This window comes from Psammomys obesus, unplaced genomic scaffold (assembly GCF_907164565.1).
Source record: "Psammomys obesus unplaced genomic scaffold, mPsaObe1.curated_primary_1811, whole genome shotgun sequence".
NCBI classification, from domain to species: Eukaryota; Metazoa; Chordata; class Mammalia; order Rodentia; family Muridae; genus Psammomys; species Psammomys obesus.
The window spans coordinates 10,797,954-10,818,942 of record NW_026596034.1 but is presented as its reverse complement, the minus strand read 5'-3'; the positions used below and the strand labels follow the sequence as shown (position 1 = coordinate 10,818,942).

Genomic DNA, 20,989 nt, shown 5'->3' with positions numbered 1-20,989 from the left:
TCAATGGACCTCCTGGGAAAAGGCTTTACTGAAAGAGAACTGTGGCCCTTCAGCAAGAGCCCACAAGGTCAGGGAAGGCTACTTACTTGATTTGTCTAAGCAGTGGGAGCCTCTTACAGAAATGTGGAATACCTCCAGCCAGGTTATTCTCTGCCAAGCTGTGGGAGAGGACAGACACCAGTCAGAAGTGACACAGAGGCTCCCAACCCATCCCTCGGCCCCAGCAGGACTCCGCCTCACCTGACCTCTTCTATGTGTGGGCATTGTTCCAAGGCCTGAGCCAGGCTCAGGGCCCCCTCTGGACCCAGATGACTGAATGGCAAGCTGTGGAAAGGGCAAGGTGAGAGGAGCCTAGGGCTGGGAGCCTTCAAGAAGCCTCACGCTCTTAGCTATGCCTCAGATTAGAGCAACAACCTTAGCTGGCCTTTGGCTCTGTCCCTGCTCACAAAGGTCCCAATGGATGGCGAGGTCCCTGACTTACGGTTCTGATACACTAAGTTCAGGGCTTGGGTTCTTCATGTATTAGGGAGTCAAGCTTTTCATACTGTTTCTAGTCTTAGCTCTCTTCCCAGAATATGGTATATATATAAGAATCCCAGACCTAGGAATGGATGCATGGGTCTCAGGAAGCCAGGGACTTGACTTGTAGAGAATAGTGCAATCCCTTGAAGCTTTTGCAAGTGGCCTTTTACTGACACTTTTTATTCAAACACTTATAGAGACTTGCTCTCAAGCAGGAAAGGTGACATGTTACAAATGAGAAAACTAAGGCTCAGACAGGACAGAAACTTGGCTGGGGGTGGGGGGCTCACAGAGACAATGGGTAGGGTCAACACTAAGCTTCATCTGGGAACTGGGGAGTGGCAGCAGAGAATGGGCCATGCTGATCTCAGGCTGGGATGCTCAACCCTCCCACCTCTCCTGGGTCACCCCTTCACTGTTCTGTGTGCACAGTCAGCAGGAGGACACTCACCACAGGACCCTCAGCTGTGGGGGCAATCTCCGAGCCAGCCCCAGGGCCGTGGGATCCCCCAGAGCATTGTGGCCCAGTCTGTAAGAAGGGCAGGGAGAGGGTGAGCATGGGCAGCCTGCTCAGGGTCCCCACTCTGCCCTGTTCTGAAGGAACAAGTAGGCCAGGGGTCCTGTGGGGCACCTCCCTGGACAGATACTCACGTGATCTCCTCCAAGCACCTGCAATGGGTGAGAGACTTCGCCAGCTGCACTCCCCCAGCTGGGCCAATGTTGTTCCATGAGAGACTGAAAGAGGAGCTTATTGGACCCTCTCCTCTCTCCTTCCTCCTCCATCACCCCTCCTCTCTCACCCCTCTTCCCTCACCCCTCCTCCTTCATCCCTCCCCACTACATTTGCATAAGAGATGCAGCCACGCCTCCCTCCTGATGGGACACAAGAACCCAGAGAATAGGACCTAAGAGGCCACAAATCTCCCTACTGGGCACCAAGGTTGGGAAAGCTTCCCCTTTCCACCTCTGGTCTGGGCCAGGGCCCAGTGTCTCCCAGGAACATGGTGTGGTCCCTGCAGGCTCTTTTCAGTGGGGCTGAGACTCACTCTAACTTCCTGAGCCCTGGCAGCCTTGGCAAGATGGCAGCTAAGCTCTGCGTACCCACGTCTCCAATCTTGTTGTGCCTCAAGCTTGGGAAGAAAAGCAAGAGTGAAGAGCCATCAACCTGCCACCCACCTCGCCTTTCCCGCACCCCTCCTGGTTAAGAGACAGAGAAAGGCCTCAGCTCACACAGGAATCTCATCATCCCACGTTTGGATGGGACTCCCAACTCTTGGTGTCTATTTAGGAGAGTGGCCCTGCCATCATCCTAAAATCTTTCCTGATACTCTTGCATAGCATCTTTGGGAGTCCAAGGATCTCCCCAGGAGTTGCTTATGCAGTGTGGAAGTGTGTGAAGGGTTGAGACTAAGAAGTGAAGAGATATGGCATCCTACCGCACCCCCATCTTTTTTTTTTCTTGCCAAAGTTGCTTGGAATCTAAGGGAAGGGCAGGAAACTTGTCCCAGCTCCTTCAAGCTGTCAGCAACTCTAAAGAGTGACAGAAGGCATCAGCCACCATCACCAAGTGCTGTTCTTGCTCAGCCTGGAGAAGCAGAGTACAGGCTCAGAGAAGCACAAAGGTCTTTGCAGGTGCTGTGTGCAGAACTCTACAGATCGCCAAACCTATATCCTCCCGAAAACTCATACGCCACTCACAAGACCTTTGGAGGAAAGTAAGCACAGTGGCAATGACTATCCCAGGTAAGAAAAGTGAGCAGCAGAGACTCACAGTCAGTTGCAGGTGCGGGGGGGGGGGGGGCGCATGATGCTTAAAGCCCCTGGCCTGAAACAGTCACTACAATCCTCAGCTTTGCCTTGTTTGCCTAGACCCCAGCAACGGAGTGTCCCAGGTGAGTCTGGCAGGACGGCAAGCTCATGTGGGTTCCCCAGTTAAGGCATCTGAACTGAAACTGGGGCCTTTCTCCATCATCATTAACACCGATGCCACCTCCACCGCCACCATCACTGTCATCATCATCATCATCATCATCATCATCATCATCATCATCATCATCATCACTGCTGCCTTTTCTGCACCTGATCTTGCCTAAATGAGAGGCAAGAGCCGAGCTAAACGAAAAATAAACTAAACTGCCCAGGGAAATGTTTTGCCCTCCTGTTGTGAGGGTTGTTTGTTTTCTTTGGCGGGTTGAATTTTAGCAAGTAGCCTTGCAGAGGGTTGATTTTGTATGCCACATTCTCCTGCATGTTAACTGCAGGTCGAACCAGAGTCCAGAGGGCCTCTGACAGAACCAAATGCCTTTGTTTGTTTTAGACACAATATTTTGTGTTGCTGGGGGGAGACACATCATAAGAGAGGGTGGCCTTCTCTTGTCAAATAGGCAGGGGGTGGTCATGAGTGAGATCAAATCCAGCCCATCACTTGACAAAGTGTGGTCTCTGGCCCCTCAAAACTCCCAGCACTGTCATGCTCATTGGAAACACACAATCTGGGCACCTGGGCCTGTGCAGTCCTAATTCTCATCTTAACACAAGTCTGCAGAGAATCCCATGCATGGGAAGGGCTACTACGGGGCTCCAGCCCCACCCTGCCAGGTCACTTTTGTATCAAGGAAGCTGGGGGAGCTATAAGGCAAGAACAATGGGCACCAAGGTGAAAGAGCACAGGGATGTCCCTGGAGGGAGCCAGCACAGGTTCCAGAGGCCCCCAGTGTTTCCCTGGGTGCTGTCCCAACAGAGCTCATCAGTGGTGCTCTCTCTTTCCCAGGAGTCACTGGTTACTCACCAAAGGTGCTGCAGTAGGGTCATGTGGCTTAGTCCTTGAATGAGCAAGGCCAGAGAGGAAGAGGCTTCCAGTGGAAAGTGACTGAGGCTGGAGAGAGGAGGCCAGATGAACTTTTCATGCCTGGGGTCTGCACTTGGCATGACTGAGGCCCTGTCCAGACTCATGAGGCCTCTGTACTTAGCATACCCACAGCCCTCCGATGTAAAGTGTGAAGAGCAGATGGCACCCATAAGTTGTGTGTGGGTTATTGAGTCCCATGGCCAGGGGTTTTGTCTTTTCAACCACATGTTTAGACTGGTGCTGAGCAGTAACAGAGAGCACATAACAGGAGCCATCTTAAAACGTGGCTGTACTTTCAGCCCCATTCTACAGATGAGGAACACTGAGGCTCAGAGGGGAAAGGGACCTACTCGGGGTCACAAGAAAAAGCAGCAGCAGCAGGAACAGAACATAAAACCTCATGACCCCTTTCCAGGGCCCCAGCCATGTGTTACCCAGTGGCTGGTGATTTCAAGATCCCCAGCCTGAGCATGGGAGGGAAAAATGATAATATTAGCCAGAGCTCCTACCAAGCGATTGCTGCCAGACCATGCTTCCAGCACTCACCACACACGGTTTCACTCAGTCCTCATAATCCCAGTAAATCAAAGCTCAGAAAGAAGACTTAACCTAGGGAGGTAAACACTATGTCTGAACTAGCAAGGCAATGTGGCTTGGCCAACTGCCTTGGTTTCCTAGAAATCGTCTTTTGCTTGTTTGTTTCTTTTTTGTTTTTCGAGACAGGGTTTCTCTGGGTGGCTCTGGCTGCCCTGGAACTCACTCTGTAGACCAGGCTGGCTTCAAACTCAGAGATCCACCTGCCTCTGTCTCCCAAGTGCTGGGATGAGAGCCGTGCACCACCGCCTGGCCCGAGATAGGGTTTTTAAGGATACACAGTCAGTGCTGAAGTTGACACAGCCTCGGCCAATAAAGGCAGTCAGCAGCCTACCAAGAGCCTATCTACTTCACCTGGACAGTGGCTCTGCACAAGGTCCACTCCCCTAGCCTGAGAAGAGGGTGAGGACAGCTGGGAGAAGCTGGCTGGGTTTGAGGGGAGCTGCCAGTGACAGAAGACGTGGACCCAACAGATCTGGCTTCTGTATTTTGAGAAGGAACCTTGGCATTCTAGGCCGATGAAAGCAGGATGATCCCTAGCGCTGGCCGAAGCTTCAGGGCCAACAGATGACCTTACAGGGTCTTCAGCCCCTCCAACAGAGCCTCGGAAAGATTCCAGAAGCCTGAGCAAGCAGTGCATACCCAGGGAAAAAGCCCAAGTAACAGCTCCACAAAAAGACAGGTGGGCCTTGTATGGTCCAAGGTTTCCTAATGTCTCCCTCCCACCTTCACTGTTCTCCCCAGATGGGCCAGGAGAGACAGGCTGGGGGCATGCCTCAGCTGTGGTTCAACTGTGTGCAGCACATATGTGGAGAAATATCGGGAAAACAGTTCACGAACTCACTGTTCCAGGAAGTTTTCTGAAGAAGCGCTGTCTCCAGGGGATTTCACCCTCTTTGTTACATATTTTTTGAAACCGTGGAGCTTTTTATAACCAGGGTTTATTACGGGTCATCAGAAAAGCAGATTTAAAGCAGAAAAGGCTGGGTCTATGCAGAATGGGAATATTTTTTAGGTTGGGCTGTTTCTGGCATCTCTATGACTTTGATGATTGCAAGTTACTAGGGAGAGTAAAAGCAGAGAGTTACTAAAAACGACTGTGACTGGCAAGATGGCTCAGCAGATAAAGGTGCTTGCTGCCCAGTCTGAGGACCTGAATGCATCCCTGAACCCCATCTGCTGGAAAGAGAGCTACTCCCACTCCCCAAAGTTGTCCTCCCGACCTCTGCACGCTCACACTGCATTTGAGCATACACACAACGTTGAACGAAAGGAAGGAAGAAAGAAACGCGCTGATTCCAGAGGGACAGGAAGGAGTCCTGCCCAGAGTTTGTGTCCTCTCTTCTGTAACAGCATCTAAAACGACACACACTTGAATCCAGCCATTGAAGTTAGTTGCCTTGTAGGTTTCTTTAAAAAAAAAAAAAAGCCAACCAACTGCTGCCTTGGCTGCTTTGAGTTGGGGATTATGTTTTGAAAGACCAAGCATCCTGATGACACACTCAGCTAGGCAGAAAAGTGAATGGTGTGAGGAAGCTCATCCAGGAACACAAAGGTACATTCAGAGGGAGGAAGGGAGGGAAGGAAGGAGGGATAGAGAGCACAGTGGCTCCCAGGCACATTCCATATACCCCTCTGTATGAACCCCACTCACTCTCCTCCCCCATGAACCTCCTCACCTACTTCCCTTTCCATGCATTCCCCATTTACGCCTCCCCAGCCCTGTCTGCTCCCTCTCCTCCTCCTCAGCGTCCCCTCACTTACTGCAGCCTCTTTAGTCTGCATGTCCCCTGAAGGGCTCCTATCAGTAGCTCTATGTTCTCCTCACAGAGACGGTTGTTAGAGAAGCTGTAGAGACCAAGCAGAAGGCTCCATTCAAGCACTGTCCTACCTGTCCTTTGGCCCTGTGGAGGCTGACTGGGATTACAGATAATAGCCAGGCTTTCTGTCCAGTCCTCACCCCAGGGGTATTCCTAGCCCCAAGGCCCAATCTTTAGGGTTCCTGCTGGAGGGGTGGCTGTCACAGCTGCATCAGATAAGGGTGACAGATGAAGGCTACACAGAGGATGAGGGACATGCAAGCAAACAATGATTCTTCTGTCCCTTTGTGCTTTCTGTACTCTGGCCCTCAGCAGCAGCCGAGGCAGAGGCAGAGGCAGATTCAAGTCCCATTTTGACAGATGTGCAGTCCCAAGCCAGGGAGAAAGAAAATTCTAACCAGAGACACTTCATGGGTCAAGGGTAAAGTCAAGACAGAAACAGTGTTGAGCTTGGGCACTGCTAGGCTTGGGCCAGAGACAGATGCAAGTGCCCCTGCCACCCTTTCAGAGGTGTGTCTGTCCTTGAAGCCCTGCCCTGGGCTAGCCATCCCAACTTACTCTAGCTCTTCTAGGTGGCAGCAGTGTCCCACACCAGATGCCAGGTAGGCGAGGCTCTCTGTGCTCACATGGCTGGAGGTCAGCCTGTTGGGACCAAACGTGGTAGGTCAGGCAGAGCCTGGCCCTCAGGAGGTCTGGCACTGATGACAGAAGCTGGGAGTGGCTCTTGGAGACAGTGGGTAGGGGACATCTGTCCTCCATAAACCTCTCCATCCTAATTGAGTCAGGACTTAGCTGGAGGCAGAAGCAGGGGCTGTCCCCTAATCCTCCTTAGCCACAGTTGGGTGCCATGGTAATAGCCAGCTGACTTTTTTTTTTTTTTTTTTTTTTTACAGCTCTCAACCTTCTACAGTTGAAGCCTGACAGCTCCAAAGAGGTTTTGTTTTTGTTTGTTTGTTTTTTGAGACAGGGTCTCTCAGTGTAGCCTTGGCTGTCTTGAACTCACTGTGTAAAGCAAGCTGGACTTGAGCTCACAAAGATCAGCCTGCCTCTGCCTCCTGAGTGCTAGAATTAAAAGCAAACACCACCACATCCTACCCAAGTTCATGGGCCTTTTATTTAAAATTAAAAAAATAAAAACTTTTCCTCCACTTAAGTTTTTTGCACTTTATTCTATTTATTTATTTATTCGTAAAAATTTATTAAGGGAAAGTAAGAAAAACTCCTGAGAGTGGGAGGGGTTATGGGGGGGGAGGACCAAGTTTCTCTATTATTTAAAAATTCTGACTTTATTTATTTTAGTGTGTGGGTGTGTTTGTGTGTATACATGCACATGCCATCATGTGTGTGTATGGAGGTCAGTGTAGTACCTAGGAGTTCTCTCTGTCCTCCACGTGGCTCCTAGGGGTCAAACGAGGTCCTCAGGCTTGGCAGCAAGTGCCTTTACTGGCTGAGCCATCTCACCAGCTGAGAGTTCCTTGATGTAATCAGTTGCACTGAACATCCGGAAACCTCATTTGTGTTGGGCATGGGGGCTCATTCTAGGATAGGAGGGTGGAGGGTTTGGGGCTAGCCTTGGTTACATATTGAGACCCCGTCTCAAAATCAAACCAAACCCAACCAAACCAAAGTTCTATTTGGCAGTCTTTGTTCTGGTAACTAACTCAGGCAAGGTTTACCAGTAGATGCTAACATTTGTGGGTGGAAGTCCGAAGAAAAAGAGGGGATGAGGATAAAAGGAGGAGCGAGGCAATGTGAAAATATCAACAGAGATATTTGTGGTAAATTCCCAATCCTACAAGTTTGTTTGTTTGATTCTGAGACAAAATTTTCAGGCTAGCCTTCAACTCCACATCCTCCTGATTTGGCCTTCTACATGCTCAGTAACTTTTCATTTGCAGTTTTTCCAGAAACAAAACAAAACAACACAGAATGTAGAGAAAGGGACACTGTTTTAGTTGTGTGGCTGCGTCCCTAAGGTCACACTTAGGACCCCTGGAGCCCTAGCATCATCTCTAAGAACCTGAGACCTGAGCATAGAATGGGGACAGCATCCTCTGGACCCAGGGGCAGGGCTCAGGTGAGTGGGTAGGCAAGAGGGTCTCAGTAGAAGTGTAAGTCCACATACCGGAAGCTCTTCAGCTCACAGCTACACAACAGGAGATAGTGCAGCAGCCTGGACCTGCTGTCATCATCGTCACTGAAGTTAATCTGGGACAAACTGCAAGAAGTCAAGAATATTTCAGAAGACTATAGGCACTGCAGGAGTCACCATGAGAGATGGATCCTCTAAGATCTTCCCTGGGTATCCCTGAGCCTTTGACCCTTGGCTCAAGTAATGAGTCCCACCCTTGGGAAGCGAGAATGTGGCCCGGAGAAGACACTGGGGTAACCAGAGAACTTGAAGCCACCGCCGGCACTGGCAGTGCCAACCTGAGCTGCTGCAGTCTGGCACACGTCTCCACCAACTGTCTCATAAGGCTGTGGTCGGTCCCCGGGTCGCAGTGAGCCAACCTGGAAGCAGAGAGAATAACTGCAGTTTCTGAGTACCTGGACCACAACGGAGTCCAGTCCCGGCCTTCACGCTCATGGCACAGGGAATGCATGCTGTCTGAAGAAAGTCTGAGTTTACTGCATAGTTACAAGCACTGCTGGGAAGAATGGTCCAGGTGGGCAGCTGGCATGCCTGATGTTGACTACTCGAGGGTGGGCATGCAGATAAGAAGATAAGTTGAGGCTGAGAGCCAGCCACACTCTATTCCCCAGAATGTATGCATGCAGAGCTGTGTCCACCCCAAAGAGGTGATATTTCGATGTCTAAAATGTGACATTTGGACTGAGATGTCATAGACCCAGGCATCTATGAGGGTAGAAAATGGGAAAGTTGGCCAAATCTTGGCTGTTAGGCGTTCCAGTTGAGATGGAGACATGTAAGCTGAGTCTTGAAGTATGAAAAAGTATAACCAGACAGAGAGGAAGGAACTAGGCAAGAAAAGGACATTCTGGGTGGAAAGAAGAGCCTGTGCAAAGGGTCTGAGGTCAGAGAGGACAAGGTGGTATTTGAGGAATTGAAATTTGGTAGGAATGAGTGGGGCTGTTGGGTTGGAGCAGGGATGGAGAGTGAAGGATGTGGAAAGAGCACAGGCATGAGAAACACTGGTCCCACCTCCTGCTTCTTGCCACCAGCCACTCCCTTGAAGCTCCAGATGCTGGGTCCCACCTGAGGGCCATGGCCTCAGAATTGTCTGCTTGGTGAGGAAACTCCAGCTGGAGCCACAGCTGCTTCTGGCCCTCAGAGATGCTGAGGGAGAGAAGAAAAGCTGGGGTGAGACACTTGTCCTGGCGGGCTGACTAGGCCTGTGTTATGCCTGCTCTCCTACTCGAATCACGGCACGACAGACCCTCCAGCCGTCAGGGTGACAGGCATTTCAAAAATGGGAGGTGATGCCAAGAGCAGACAGCACCACGGTGAAATCTGTTACACATTATCTACATCTATAGGACATGTTAAGTGCACCCAAGGGCCGCTTCTGGGTAACCACCATGGACACCCAGACATAGCTGCCTGGGCCCTGGACCCAAAGTTACCTTGCTCTGACATTGTGGCCCTGCTTACTGCACAAGACTCTATAAATGTATATAGCTCTTCAGGCATGCCCATCAGTCTCTGCCAGTGACAAAGCTGTTAATCCACAGGATGAGGGCTAATGTCTGGATGAGTAAGGGCTCTTCCCTGGACTCACCCTAACTCAGTAAGGCATCCCGAGGCTTGGGCACAGGCTTCCATTAGAGCCGGTAAGTTGATGTGGGCCAGCCAGGGCTCTTCCAACCTGTCAAGGGAGAGACGCAGACAGAGACCACTGGGGTGAGCATCAACCTAGCATGCCTGAAGGAGGGGTAGTGCCAGAAGGAGCCTGGAGGATTCTGTGTGTGTGCAGGCTGTGGGGGTGTGACTTTTAAATTATAAAATCAGGGCTGAGGCTGTACTCAGTCGGTAGGGGATCTGTTTAGAGTGCATAAGGCGTTGGGTTCCATCCCTAACCACAAGAAAATCAGGCATGGTGGTGCATAGCTGTAATCCCCGCACTCAGATGGTGGAGGCAGGAGGGTCAGGATAAAGGTTCTCCTGGGATGCATAAAATCTTCTCTCTCTCTCTCTCTCAAAAAAAAAAAAGCAAAAACCACAGACAATGGGGCTATGGATACAATAAAAACATTACATACATGTATAAACATGTCCTAATGAAACCCACTGTTATAATTAATGAAGTTTTTGTATTTAGCCATATATGTTGTAGGCTCATGCTTTTGATGCATTGCTCTGCTAATGTCATCTTGGTTAAAAGGGAAGTTAATATCATCTCCATCCCAACAATTATTTTTGCAACAATCCGAACTAAGAATTTTTTTTTCTTTCTTTCTTTCCTTTCTTTCTTTCTTTTTTTAAATTTCTTTTGAGACACAGTCTTGCTATGTAAACCAAGGTGGACTTGAACTTGAGGCACTCTTCCTGTTTCAGCTTTCTGAGTGCTACGATTACAGTACTTGCCATCAGGCCTGACTCAAGGATATTTGTGTGTGTGTGTGTGTGTGTGTGTGTGTGTGTGTGTGTGTGTGTATGTGTGTGTGTGTGTGTGTGTGTGTGCTTTCCTGTGTCATGAGGTGCATGGAGGTCAGCAGACAGCCTCAGGTGTCAGCCCTCATCTTCTAAATTGTTTGACCCAGGGTCTCTTTGTTGTTCTCCGCTCCGTGCCAGGCAAGCTGAGCAGAGGGCGTTCAGGGATGCTACTGTCTCCGCCTTCCATCTTCCTGTAGGAACACAGATACACACTACTTGACCAGCTTTGCATGGTTCTGCAGATCTGAACTTCGGCCATCGTGTTTGCAAGCTTTACCAACTGAGCCATCTCCCTGTCCCAAGAGTAGTTTTTGAAATAATGTTTTTCAGATTTAATACAAGTTGTTATGTGGTAAAAGTCATAAAACTATAACTCCAATTTTATATTTAAAAGAAGGAAAATGCATAGAAAGAGAAAGAGGTAGAGCCAGATACAAGGAAAATGTATGCACTATACCTGGCATTGGTTAGATGGCAGAATTTTTATGAGCAATTTTACTTCAATTTTGGTTTTCTTTCTTTTTTAAACATGATTTATTCATTTTTATTTCATGTACATTGGTGTATGGCTTATAAGAATGTCTATGTGAGAGAGTTGGGTCACCAGGAACTGGAGTTACAGACAGTTGTGAGCTGCCATGTGGGTGCTGGGAATTGAACCCCGGGCTCTCTGGAAGAGCAGCCAATGCTCTTAACCACTGAGCCACCTCTCCAGCCCCTGATTTTGGTTTTCTACATTTTTTAAACTTTGTTTTTGTTTGCTTGTTTGTTTGGAACAGGGTTTTTGTTGTTGTTGTTTAGCCCTGTCCATCCTGGAACTTGCTCTGTAGACCAGGCTGACCTCAGACTCAGATCTGCCTCCTGCTGGGATTAAAGGTGTGAGCCTCCACCACCCTGCCCATTTTCTAAACTTTGTGCAAAATGTACAAGTGAATTTAGTAGTAAGAAAAAGTTATTTAAAACATCCCTGCTTTACAGTTCAGTTGCACTATTTTTAAAAACATTGTTTTTCTTTATGCTAGTCTGGGTTTTCTGCCAATTTTAAAAACGTTATTTTTAGGCTAGGAACGTTTTATTTTAAGGTGTTGTTTGGGTGATCTAGGAAAAAAACTGAACAGTGGAACACAAAGTCACATTTGCACACCCACATTCACAGCACAGGGCTGAAAGGTGAACGCACCCCCAGTGTCCATCGACAGGTGAGCGAGTAAACTGCGGTGTTACCCACGTGCTGCCCCACTCCTCAACTATTCAAAAAGAAAGTTCTCACACCTACAGCAACATGGGAGAACCCTGAGGGCAGGCTCTGTGAAATACGGCAGTCACAAAAGGCGAAATACAGCGTGATTCTTCTGACGGGAAGTAACTGGAGGAGCCCAGTTCACAGACAGTTCATGCCAGAGGCTGGGGTGAGTGGAGCACTGGAGAGCTGTTCACTGGAGAAAGAATTTCAGTTTTGCAAGATGAAGACTGGTTGAACATCAGGGCTAAAGTCTTTAATACTACCAAGCTATACGTATATCTAACTGTGTTACGGCAGTAATTTTTTTCACTTCTTTTGGTTGTCGTTTCACTTTGTTTATCTGTTTGTTTGTTTATTGACAGGGTCTGAGGTAGACCAGACTGGCTGGCTTTAGACATTCTAGGTAGCCAAGGCAGTCCTTGACCTCTTTCTCCTCTGCTTCTGAGGGCAGTAATTACAGGCTCATGACAGTACTCATGGCTAATTTGACTATAATTTTAAGACATATTACTTTGGCCTGACGAAGGTGATACACACCTTTAGTCCCAGCACTTGGGAGGTAGAAGCAAGTGGGTCTCTGCGTTTGAGGCTAGCCTAGTCTACAGAGTGAGTTCCAGGACAGCCAAGGCTACATAGAAAAACCCATCTTAAAAAAACAACCCTCCCCCCCCAAAAAAAAAGACAAGGAGAAAGAAATGTTACTTCTTTAATTTTAAAAAAGGAAGATAATCAGCTCTCATGCGCCCATCTTTGAGCTGTATAGTCAGTGATGCGTGGTGTGGCCCGTAAAGCCAGGTTTTGAGGTACAAACTTGTTAGCTTATCTCATGGAGCCTTTTGACCTAATTACCACTTTAGGAAAGTCAGTGGTTAGCTCCAGGGCACATAAGGAAGTCAGCAGGCCTGTCACTACCTGTGACGGGTAGTTGCAGCCCAGAGCCATGGACCAGCAGTGCCCAGGGGCCTGTATGGACCTGGCCCCCACAGGCAACTGTTCTTTAAGGACCACGTGAGAATTTCATATTCACCCAGATAATGCAGGGCCCTAAGGATTGCCAGTTGATTTCCCAGGTGTCCTGACTGAACTACAACCCTGACTTATTCATTTGTATGTGGGTGTTTATGTTTCTATACTGTGGTGGTTTAAATGAGACGTGTCCCTCACAGGCTCGGGCATTTGAACACTGGTCTCCAGTTGTCACTGTCTGGGAAGGTTTAGGAGGTACGGCCTTGTTGGTGTACGCCATCGGAGGTGGGCTTTGAGAGTTCAGAGCCTCACCTTACTTCCAGTTCTCTTCCTTTGCTTTGTGCTTGCGGTTAAAGATGTGATATCTCAGCTTCCTAGAGTTGGCATGTCTGCTGCTTGCTGCCAAGTGTCCCCGCCATAAAGGACTCACCTTTCTAGAATGGTAAGCCAAAATAAACTCTCTCCTAGGTTGCCTTTGGTCATGAAAAGTAATACATATGTGTTCACGTCCCAGTGTGTGCCCATTTGTGCGTGGGCGTGAGTGTGTGTGTACGTGTGCACGCCTGCATGAGGAGGCCAGAGGACAATTTCGAATGTTGTTCCTCAGGGCCATCCATCTTGTTTCCAGAGATAGGGTCTCACTGGCCTGGAGCTTGCCAAGTAGGCTAGGCTGGCTGGCCGGCCACGGAGCCCAGGGATGCTCCCATCTCCTCTACGTTGGGATTAACCCCTCTTTTCTTTCACGGGATTCTAGTTCTGGGGCTAGAACTCAGGTCTTTGTGTGGCAAGGCGAGCCTTTTGCTGACGGAGCCACCTCCCAGCCCCTGATTTTTAAAGAGATTCATAGTGAGGTGTTTAGAAGCGATATTTGTGTGAGGTCTTCTGTGTTTTACTTTAAAACACTTTAGCCAAACAAATGTGAAGTGAGTATGGAAGAAAATGAGCAATTACCAAATGCGGGAAATGGACTGTGGGTTTTTAAAGATTATTCTGTCTCCTTTTTAGTATGTTCTTTTTCTGAAGGCTTTCACATTATAGTGAACATGTAAGCATATTCATTTTATCTTATTTTTATCTTTCATTAGGTATCCTTCAGAGCTTTTTTTGATTATTTTAAATTGATTTTTAATTATTACTTCTTTTGTGGAGTTAGGGATAAAACCCAAGGCTTCGTATAGGCTGGATAAGCACTCTATCAACTAAGCTATACACAAAGCATGATTTATTTTTTTTTTTTAACCCCAGAGCACAGCCTCCCTCTCCTCCTGGGATGACTCAGACAGAGACATGCCTATGGAGTACAGGGAATGGCTGGGCGGTGTGTGTATGGAACCCCACCTTCCTTAGCTACCCCATTCCCCTCCCACATGCAGGAGGGTACCTGAGGCCCAGCAACCCTGCTGGTCGATTCACCAGGCTAAGGAGCTTGGTCAGCTGTGGCAGGTCCAGGTGGCACCTGGTCAGCCTGGGGACAAAGACCAGTTATTGGTATGGCTGAGGCTGGCAGGATGCTTCACCCATCAGGATCCCCATGGGCTGGGCCCGTCACTCACGAGAGCTCTGTCAGCTGTCGGGCCTGGCTCAGGCTGGAGGCCAGTCTGGAGATGTGTTCTGGGCTGAAGCTGCATTCATGTAGCCTGATGGCAGAAGGGAGGGCAGAACCTGAGGTGGAGGCTTGGGCTGCTGGACTCGCCTCCCAGTCTCCCCGAAGGATACGGGCCTAGGTTGAGGCCTGACAGGTGTTGGCTACTGCCTCAGGAGCTGTGAGTCAACCACTCACGGAGCATGACTCCACAGGCACAGTGCCAGCCTCCAGGCGTAGGGCACCCGCCTGCTGCACATCTCATTTTGTCCTCACGGTACATTTACAGGCAGCCGCTGACTGACCCCAGCACACAGCTGTTGGGTTATCTCTGGGGAGGAAAAGCTGGCTTCGGCCTGACCCTATGACTAATGGTGTAATTCAGGTTCCTTGTGTGGAGGGTGTGCCTGGGCATTGGCATTGGCCCTGCCCTCCATAGCCTACAGGTAAACTAGGTCGCTGTCCCTAAAAAGGGGCTACAGGATCCCAAAGAGGTTCACTCTGGTGCCAGGGATGCTGGTGCCTCCTGGACCTCCAGGAGGGGCTGCCACGTAAGCTGGCCTCAGAGGGCTGGGAGAATTCTCTCTGAGAAATGGCAGGAGAAGGGGATGCCAGACTCAGGGCCCATTGTGAGCAGGCTAGGAAGGCCTAATTATGCAGGGTGTGGTGTGAGGGGGGTGGGGGTAGAGGGGGATGGAGAGCAAAGGCCCTGTGTGTGTATACATCTGTATGTGTGTCTGTGGGTATGTATGTGTGTATCTGTGTGTGTCTGTGTGTCTGTGTGTATGTGTCTGTGTCTCCTGTCTGTGTGTCTGTGTTTTTCTCTGTGTGTCTCTGTCTGTGTGTGCATGTGTACTGTACATGTATGTGTGTGAGAATGTATAAGCATGTAGTATATATTTTGTGTGTATAGTCTATGTGTAAAATGTGTGATAGTAAGTGTAGAGTATGTGCATTTTTGTGTGTAGAGTACATGTGTGTACCACATATTATATACATATTATGTGTGTACATGTTGTATAATATGTATAATGTAGTTCGTGTGGTGTTGGGAATGGAATGGGGACATCAGTACTCATGTGGAGAGACCAAACCGGGTTGTAAGTCAGAAGCAGGCTATCTAAAGAGAGAACCAGTGAGGAACCCATGGGTTCCTCACAGGTCAGAATCCTTGCCTTTTTCCTGCTCACCCAGTATTACCTCAGTGTTGTCCTGGCTCCTTCCTCTTTGGAGAAGCATACCCGGAAGTTCTGCTCTGAGCCTAGACTGTGAGAAAAGAGGGCAGAGAGGCATCAAGCTAGCACTCTGGGCACCCAGGGCACAGGGACGGAGGTGTGTGGAAGAGATGGGGCTGAGATTACAGGGAGCAGGGCAGGCCTTTGCCACCCTCATTCTATGAGGAAATAGACTCTAGTCACCTGGCCCTCTCCACCCTGGTGGCACCCCATCAGGGATAGACTCAAAACCACACAACATAAAGCTGAAATGTGGGGGTCTTGTAGCCTACCACCAGTCAGTCAGTAGTTAGAAGCCTACCTCACAGATACTTCACAGACACTAGGGCAGGAAGGCAGAGTCTCCAGCAGGCACAGGACCCCTTCCTGAGAGATACCGTTGTGACTGAGGCTAGGAGAGAAGCAAGGCTCATCAGGGTCCCTTCCCCTTGCCATCCCCTCCCAATGTGTCTAAGCACACATGCTCTAGATGCTGACATTGAAGCCCAGAGAGACAGAGACAGAGACAGACAGACAGACAGACACAGAGAGACAGAGACAGTCTCAGAAGGAAATGCACCTGGCCCTGAGTCCTTCAGAGCTGCCTTTGCTAAACCTGTAATTCCTAGGGTTGGGTGGGATATTGAGGAACCTGATCAGGCCATTCCGGCCCTAGCTGCATCAGGAACTCTGAGTGCCAAGTTCAGTTGTCTAGCAACAGGCTGTGTAAGGAGATGGAGTGAGAGTGGATAGCTTCCTGAGAATCCTCCCTTGCTGCAGATCCCTTCCAAACTTATGTCCCATAGATGGAGTTAGAGTTAGGGTTTCAGGAGTGGGATTAACTAGGAGCTGGCTGCTGAGGCCCCACATCAAACTTGGTAGGGATGGAATGCTGCTCCTGTCTCAGGCTAACTTGGTGAGGGAACATGGAGGGGCAGGTCTACTCTACCACAAGCCCTTACTTATCCTGTGTCTGACCCAGGATCTGCCCATGGGGAGGCTGAGGGAGGAGTTTGTCAGAGGTAGGTCTGGGTAAGAGCCATCCCTTTCCATCACTGGCTCTTGTTCTCGGATTCCCTTAAGATGTCCCCCCACTTACGCTCTTGTTGAGGGGGAAAAATCCCCTGGCTGTCTTGGGGCTGCTCACTTACTCAAGCCACCCGGAGATGGGCATCTGTGGCAGGCATCCCAGAATGCACCTGAGCCCGCCGTCACCCAGCCGGTTGTCTGTGAGGCTGTAAGGAGTAAGGAACAGTGTTGATGGACTGCGCTATACTCTGCCTGCTCCTCATGGTCCCTGTGGCCACTGCATTGACTGCCACTGCTGCTCATCATCACCACGGCGTCACCAGCCCCACCACTGGAAGCATCAGCCTCATCCCGAGCTACCCTGCCCGTCACCGCACCACCATTGTTTAAGCATCACCAACAGCTCTGGTCCCCTCACCAGCACCACAGAAAACCAGCATTTACTGTGTCCCATCACCCCCTTCAATATCTTCATCACTCACAGGCCTCAGGTTCCTCTAGCAGGCTTTTAGGAGTTAGAGAAAAACAAATGAGCTTTTCCCCCCAGTGCCAGCTAGATGCCACAGTGAGCCAAGAAAGGGACACATGTTTGGAGGATACAATTACCCAACAGATTTCCTCCTGTGATTAGGAATCTAACATCAGAAACTATGCCGGAACATCATTCTTACTCCCTCTCCGGAGAGCATCGCTGGGCTCAGCACAACTTCAGAAACATAACCGCGGCGACCTGAACATCTGATTTCCCACCTACCTTTCTGATACTTAAAAAAGAGAATTTTCTTTTATGCGTATGGGTGTTTGCTTACATGTATGTATGTCTACTTCATGTGTACCTAGTGTCTACAGAGGGGTCAAACTGGAGTTCCAGCCAATTGACAGCTGTCATGGACGCTGCTAACAGAACCTGGGTTCTCTGCAAGAGCAGCAAGTGCTCTTAACCCATTGCGCCCTCTCTCCAGTCCTGTACCCCTGACACTTGTTTATTTGGAATTTTCTGCAGACTTTTCTTTTAAGAATTGCTTTGCAGAGGCTAGAGAGGTGGTTCAGCAGTTCAGAGGGCTTGTTGCTTTTGCAGAGGCCCAGAGTTCAGTTCCCAGCACCCACAAAGGATGGCTCAACCGCCTTAACCCCAGCTCCAGGAGGTCTACACCCACTTCCTTCTAGCCTCTGTGGGTATTCACATGTGTGAGGTGCTCACACACTCACAGGAGAACTGATGGATTTTTAAAATTGCTTTGTTACACAAAGCCAATTACTCTAACGATCTGCCTTTGATTTTTGTGGTACTGGAGTTTGAACCTCAGGCTTTGTACCTAGTAGGCAAGTGTTATACCATGGAGAAACACCTCCGGGTGTAAAATGACCTTTCAGACACAGACCGGGGAGACTTAGAGATGAAACCCAGAGTCCCACCTGTCCCCTGACAACTGGTCCTGAGAGAAGCGGGGCACACAAGGGTGCCTGCTAACAAGGGCTTTCATGTTCTTTCACCTCTCCAGCCCCATCCAGGTGTGCTCCACGCCTTCCTCCTCCCGACTTACTCGAGCTGGCTGAGGGCTTTGCACCTACTCAGTGCATAGCACAGTGGCTCCATGTGCTCCTGGCGGAGGCTGCATTCTGGGAACCTGCATGGCCGGGTGGGGGACAAGCAAGAGATGAAGCATCCAGATACTCAGACCACTTCTAGCTCAGCTTTTCCTGGGTGTGGCCTCTGAGCTCCAGGAGTCCTTTGAAGACAGTGGACACACAGCCCCTGTTCCCTGCAGGCCCCCTTCAGTGCCTGTGCACTCTCTATGGGAAGGGTGATTCTCAGTATGGTCTCTAACCAGTCACACCAACATCACTTGGGAACCTGGAATGTGAATCCTGGGTCCCCCACCAAACCAACAGATCAGAAACTCCAGAATAAGGTTAGGAGATTCCAAACCAAGCTCAAGATCTCTAGATCACTCTAGGAGCTGGCCCATTCTCCTCTAAAAAAAAAACTCAGACCGAGGAGGGAGAATAAGGGTGACATCTGTTTTTGCAAAGGCTGGGATATAAAATGATAGCTGGCCTGTCTGATTTAAAAGGCCTACAGTGAAATCTCATAGCCAGTTAAATGAAAGGGCCGTGGCCAGCCAGCAATCTTAAACAAAACAAAACAAACAAACAAAAAACCCAAATTGAGAGTTATAACATTTTCAGCTAATTATTTTTTAAAAAATCATTATTATTCTCCTTAATTTGTTTTGATTTGGTTTTTTTGGTTTTTGTTTGTTTGTTTTTTGAGAAAGGGTTTCTCTGTGTGTCCATGCCTGTCCTGGAACTTGCTTTGTAGACTAGGCTGGCCTCCAACTCACAGATACCTGCCTGCCTCTGCTGGGATTGAGGGCATATACCACCACCCAGCCTATTCCCCTTAATAAAACAAAACAAAACAAAACAAAACAAACAAACAAAAAAAAAACCTTTTAAAAAAGATATTAATTCTCTATGTAGCCCAGGCTGGCCTTGAACTCATAAACCTCATGATCCTCCTGCTTCAGACTCCTGAGTGCTAGGATTACAGACATGTGTCACCACATGTGGGCTAATTAGTTGCCGTCTAGCCCTTTGCAGAAAGGGTGTGTCTGCCTCTGGCTTTGGGGCAGTCAGCAGCTAGAGCTCTGTTCCCGAACTCTTCTTCCCATGTTATGGCCACACGTTGGTGCTCAGCGAGTGCGAACTGACTGTCACTTCACAAAAGAGACGTTGATGACCCAAAGGAGTGGGTCCAAGGTCTCGCAGAGAGCTAGCGGCATTCAGCTGCCTCTGCATTCAAAGGCTGTCCTCCAGTGCCATAGTCTCTGTCACCTTAAGGACCATGAGCATCGGCAAGGCAGGGCCACCCATGTCTGCATGTGCCTGGTGCCTTACAGTTTGTACAGCTTTGACAATGTTCCGCTGTCTCACAGCACCCTGCTATATCGGAGGAAGCCGACGGTCAAAGGGTAAGCAGGCCCCAGGCTCTGGTGGCACTAGGTCTGGACAGCTGGATGGGTGGGCAGGTTGTGAACCCCTTTTTGTAGAACCGGCTCTGAGTTCTTGTCTATTTGGACTCTGTTAGCTCCTGGGCCCAGCCAGTCCCTCTCTAGACCTTTGATTCTTCCTGTTGAAGGAACCAGTTCACATTTGGCAACAGGCACCCTGCTCTCTGCTCTGACCCCACAGGACAGGTCTGCTTGTCCCTAATCTCCATGGATACCCCGGATGGTTCAGAAGACTTACCCAAAGCACACACCCTCTTGCTCCTCTTTGGAGCTGAACTGCAGGACAGCATGACACAGGGACCTGTAGTGAAGGTAGACACTCACCCAGTCTGAGGCCATTGCCTCAGGGTGTCCCCAGACTTTGACTTGGGCATTTCTGACCAAACACCAGCATCCTCCCTCCATGACCTAAGGCTCCCTGCATGGCACCTACCTGAGTTGGACCTTTTGAACCCGTGGGCTTAGGTTGAAGATGTCAGCCAGCAGGAAGGGGCTTCTTGAGGATAGGACTGTGTGGCTCAGTCTGAGAAGGAAAGGACAAGGACAAGCAGGGTCACTGGCCAAGAAACAAGCAGGCTGGAGGGGCAGGAAGAAGAGTACATATTAGCTGCCAGCTCAGCAAGGTAATAAGGATGTCAACAGGGACTCAAGAGGAGCAGAAAGGGGTAGAGGTGGGAGCAGGGGACTGAGCCCCAGTTCTGTTTGCTAGCTGTGTGGCCTTAAGTAAGTCTTACAACTTCTGAGTTTCGGGCTCCTTCTGGGGTGCACGGGACTAATTGCGGTATTCTCTCCTCTCCGTCGGACATCCTGCCTGGCATGCTTCTGATCGCTGCTATGGTTTAACTTTTCTTTTGAAGACTTGTCTGTATTTATATGTCTTTGTGGATGTGTGTCCATGCGAGTGTATGTTACCTGTGTGCATGGAGGCAGGGTACCTGGAGAGTCCAGGAAAAGGCATCAGATCTCTGGATCTGGAGTTATAGGTGGTTGTGAGCCATTTTATGAGGGTGCTGGGAGCGAAAATTGGGTCCTCTGTAAGAGCAGACGCTCTCTTAGCCACTGAGCCATCTTCCTTCCTTCCTTCCTTCCTTCCTTCCTTCCTTCCTTCCTTCCTTCCTTCCTTCCTTCCTCCCTCCCTCCCTCCCTTCTTTCCTTTCTTTCTTTCTTTCTTTCTTTCTTTCTTTCTTTCTTTCTTTCTTTCTTTCTTTCTTTCTTTCTTTCCTTCTTTCTTTCTTTCTCCTGTGTGGTGTTTATGGTGTGCGGGCATGTTCTCATGTGTATGTTCTTAGTAGGTGCACATGCAGGTGTGTGTATGTGTGTGTGTGTGTGTGTGTGTGTGTGTGTGCATCCAAAGGTTGCTATCAAGAATCTTCCTTGACCTCTCTCTTCTACAGTATTCTTGGAGGCAGAGTCTCTCCATTAAGGCCAGAACTCACCATTACGGCTGTCTCACTAGTCTGCTTGATTACCTATATTTTTACCACAGAGATCATGGGCAGAAGGAAGTGCGGGGAGGCCAGAGAGACAAATCCTAGTGACACC

At 49.4% G+C, this 20,989-nt stretch overlaps 1 protein-coding gene across 4 annotated transcripts in view; it reads right to left on the bottom strand.

Annotated features, from left to right (window-relative positions):
• The window catches only part of Nlrc5 (NLR family CARD domain containing 5), a 70,766-nt gene that overhangs the window by 3,709 nt on the left and 46,068 nt on the right, over window positions 1-20,989 (bottom strand). For 3 of the 4 annotated variants that reach the window (XM_055621194.1, XM_055621193.1, XM_055621195.1), the window contains 20 exons: window positions 19,881-19,970; window positions 19,686-19,748; window positions 17,978-18,061; window positions 16,556-16,639; window positions 15,727-15,816; window positions 15,391-15,456; window positions 14,162-14,245; window positions 13,990-14,073; window positions 9,525-9,611; window positions 8,948-9,082; window positions 8,215-8,295; window positions 7,910-8,002; window positions 6,343-6,426; window positions 5,729-5,812; window positions 3,311-3,397; window positions 1,569-1,652; window positions 1,174-1,257; window positions 974-1,051; window positions 241-324; window positions 87-158 (listed from right to left, as the gene is read on the bottom strand). In XM_055621194.1, coding sequence (XP_055477169.1) covers window positions 87-158; window positions 241-324; window positions 974-1,051; window positions 1,174-1,257; window positions 1,569-1,652; window positions 3,311-3,397; window positions 5,729-5,812; window positions 6,343-6,426; window positions 7,910-8,002; window positions 8,215-8,295; window positions 8,948-9,082; window positions 9,525-9,611; window positions 13,990-14,073; window positions 14,162-14,245; window positions 15,391-15,456; window positions 15,727-15,816; window positions 16,556-16,639; window positions 17,978-18,061; window positions 19,686-19,748; window positions 19,881-19,970 — 1,698 coding nt within the window. The remainder of the gene's footprint in view (window positions 1-86; window positions 159-240; window positions 325-973; window positions 1,052-1,173; window positions 1,258-1,568; window positions 1,653-3,310; window positions 3,398-5,728; window positions 5,813-6,342; window positions 6,427-7,909; window positions 8,003-8,214; window positions 8,296-8,947; window positions 9,083-9,524; window positions 9,612-13,989; window positions 14,074-14,161; window positions 14,246-15,390; window positions 15,457-15,726; window positions 15,817-16,555; window positions 16,640-17,977; window positions 18,062-19,685; window positions 19,749-19,880; window positions 19,971-20,989) is intronic. The other variant, XR_008721718.1, reaches the window with a different exon arrangement.